A 2,215-nucleotide genomic window follows, 5' to 3' on the forward strand; every position below is an offset into this window, starting at 1 on the left:
TTGTAAATAAATCAATTAGCCAACCTCATTTGTATTATTAGAAACACTTTATTATCATGTAAAAGAAAATATTCATATAAACTTGCCCCTATTTTTTATCCTTTAAAATTAGATTTTATATTTTAAAAAATTATCATTTAATTATTCTCTTATTATTTAATATTTTAAAAAATAACTCAAATTTAGTTTTAGCTTTATATGAACTAAACAAAAATTAAGACTTTAGAGGATAATAAGAATTTTTAACTTTGTAAAATGTTATTGATGTTTTTAGAATGTAGTACTAAATTTTTCTTTTAGTACGTGGTTTTATTTTAGTTCGTTCCTTGTTATAAAAGAAGTATAATTAAGAACAACAATTATTTGAAAGAAAATTATGGACGCACTTTTTTAATTCAAGTAGGATCAATGTAGTAGGGTCCGGCATATGTATAGTTTAATCGAAAAAGAATTCGATCATTAGATAATTTACCATTAGATCCCTAAATTATAGAAATATTTAAGGGCATAAAAGTAGATCAATGTTTCAGGGATATTTTAATCATTCAACATTTAACATAAATTATTCGTGCTTTTATAATAATATAGATATAGATATAGATATAGATAGATAGATAGATTTGTTGTAAAGTGGATAGTGATAAACTTTGAAGCATTCACACTACAAGAGTAACATCTTACATTGAAGAAAAAGAAGAATAATGTTATGATAAATATCACATTATGGTGGATGTCTGCTCTTCTTCCATGATCTTCATCTCAAATGCTTAATGACATATTTTGTATTTTCAATAACATATTCCATGACATATTTTCTTCACTTTTTATGCCTATATAAAGGCCTTGTAATAGATAGGAAAATACACATAATTGAAGAAGAAATAAGAATCTCTCTTCCTCTCTTTCTCTCTTTCTCTCTATATTTCTTAGTTTATTTTTGCTTGTTCTATATTATTATTTTGTGTTATATTTTATAACACGTTATCAGCACAAGGCTCTACCTTGAATTTTTGAGAAAATTAAGGTATAATTTTTCTCAAATTTGTATTTTTTAAAATTATGTCTGATATTATGAAAAGAAAGTTCGTTGCCTTGAAATTTCGGGCAAGAACTATATGACATGGGTATTGGATGCTGAAATTCATTTGAATGCAATGGGTCTTGGAGACGCCATTAAAGATAAAGATAAAGCACCTACCCAAGACTGTGCTAAGGCCTTGATTTTCTTGCGCCATCACCTTGATGAAGGGTTGAAAATTAAATATCTCACAGTGAAAGATCTACTTGTTTTGTGGAATGGTTTAAAGGAAAGATATGGCAACTTAAAGTTGGTCACTCTTCCACAAGCACGATATGATTGGGCTCATCTTAGGCTCCAAGACTTTAAGTCTGTTTCTGAATATAATTCTGCTATGTTTAGAATTACTTCTAAATTGAAACTCTGTGGAGATAATATTAGTGACTATGATATGCTTGAAAAAACGTTTACAACGTTTCATGCCTCCAATATGGTTTTGCAACAGCACTACCGAGAGAAAGGCTTCACAAAGTACTCTCAGTTGATTTCTCTTCTACTTGTGGCTGAACGAAACAATGAATTGCTTGTGAGAAATCACGAAAATCGACCCACTAGGTCTACACCATTGCCTAAAGAGGATGAGGTGTATTCCCATTATGCTAATCGTGGAAAAGGTCGTGGTCATATTCATGGTCGTGGTCGTGGTCGTGGCCATATTCAAGGAAGAAAATTTCCTGGTGTTAATCATCCTCCACCGAAAAATAACTTCCAAAAATGGAAAGGGAAAGATGAGAAGCGAAACGCAGAGGGTTCAAAAACTAAATGCTATCGTTGCGGTGGAAAAGGGCATTGGGCAAAAATTTGTCGCATACCAAAACATTTGGTTGAGCTTTATCAAGCATCTCTGAAGAATAAAGGCCATGAAGTCAATCTTGTCTATGACAAACGAATTTGACATCACCCACTTGAATGTGGCAGATTTTTTTGAGCTCCCTGATGAAAAAAAATAAACCACTTGATCGGTGATGGATCTGTGGTTAGAGATGATTGAGCAATTTAATTTTTATGCTTTCCTACTCGTAATATGTAATGAATAAACATCTCGTAATTTTTATTGAACTTTATAATTCTTCTTTTGTAGTTCTTAAGAATATTTTTATTTCCAAAATTTTATAAATTTCACAAACAATGAGTAAT

The 2,215-nt window shown here is 30.5% G+C and overlaps 1 protein-coding gene across 1 annotated transcript; it reads left to right on the forward strand.

Moving 5' to 3' along the window:
- The first annotated feature begins 1,115 nt into the window (after positions 1-1,115).
- On the forward strand, positions 1,116-1,973 carry LOC104229281 (uncharacterized). Its single transcript, XM_009781901.2, has 2 exons — positions 1,116-1,249; positions 1,421-1,973. Exons 1-2 carry the CDS (start codon positions 1,116-1,118, stop codon positions 1,971-1,973), a joined length of 687 nt encoding a protein of 228 aa, XP_009780203.2.
- Positions 1,974-2,215: the final 242 nt, after the last annotated feature.

The sequence above is a fragment of the Nicotiana sylvestris genome, chromosome 4 (genome assembly GCF_000393655.2).
Source record: "Nicotiana sylvestris chromosome 4, ASM39365v2, whole genome shotgun sequence".
Classification (NCBI taxonomy): domain Eukaryota; kingdom Viridiplantae; phylum Streptophyta; class Magnoliopsida; order Solanales; family Solanaceae; genus Nicotiana; species Nicotiana sylvestris.

Excerpts from the sequence above, each read along its gene's own strand:
- LOC104229281 (XM_009781901.2), top strand. The coding sequence starts at position 1,116 with ATGACATGGGTATTGGATGCTGAAATTCATTTGAATGCAATGGGTCTT. Across the intron at positions 1,250-1,420 it reads CGCCATCACCTTGATGAAGG|AATTACTTCTAAATTGAAAC; the intron begins GTTGAAAATTAA and ends TGCTATGTTTAG.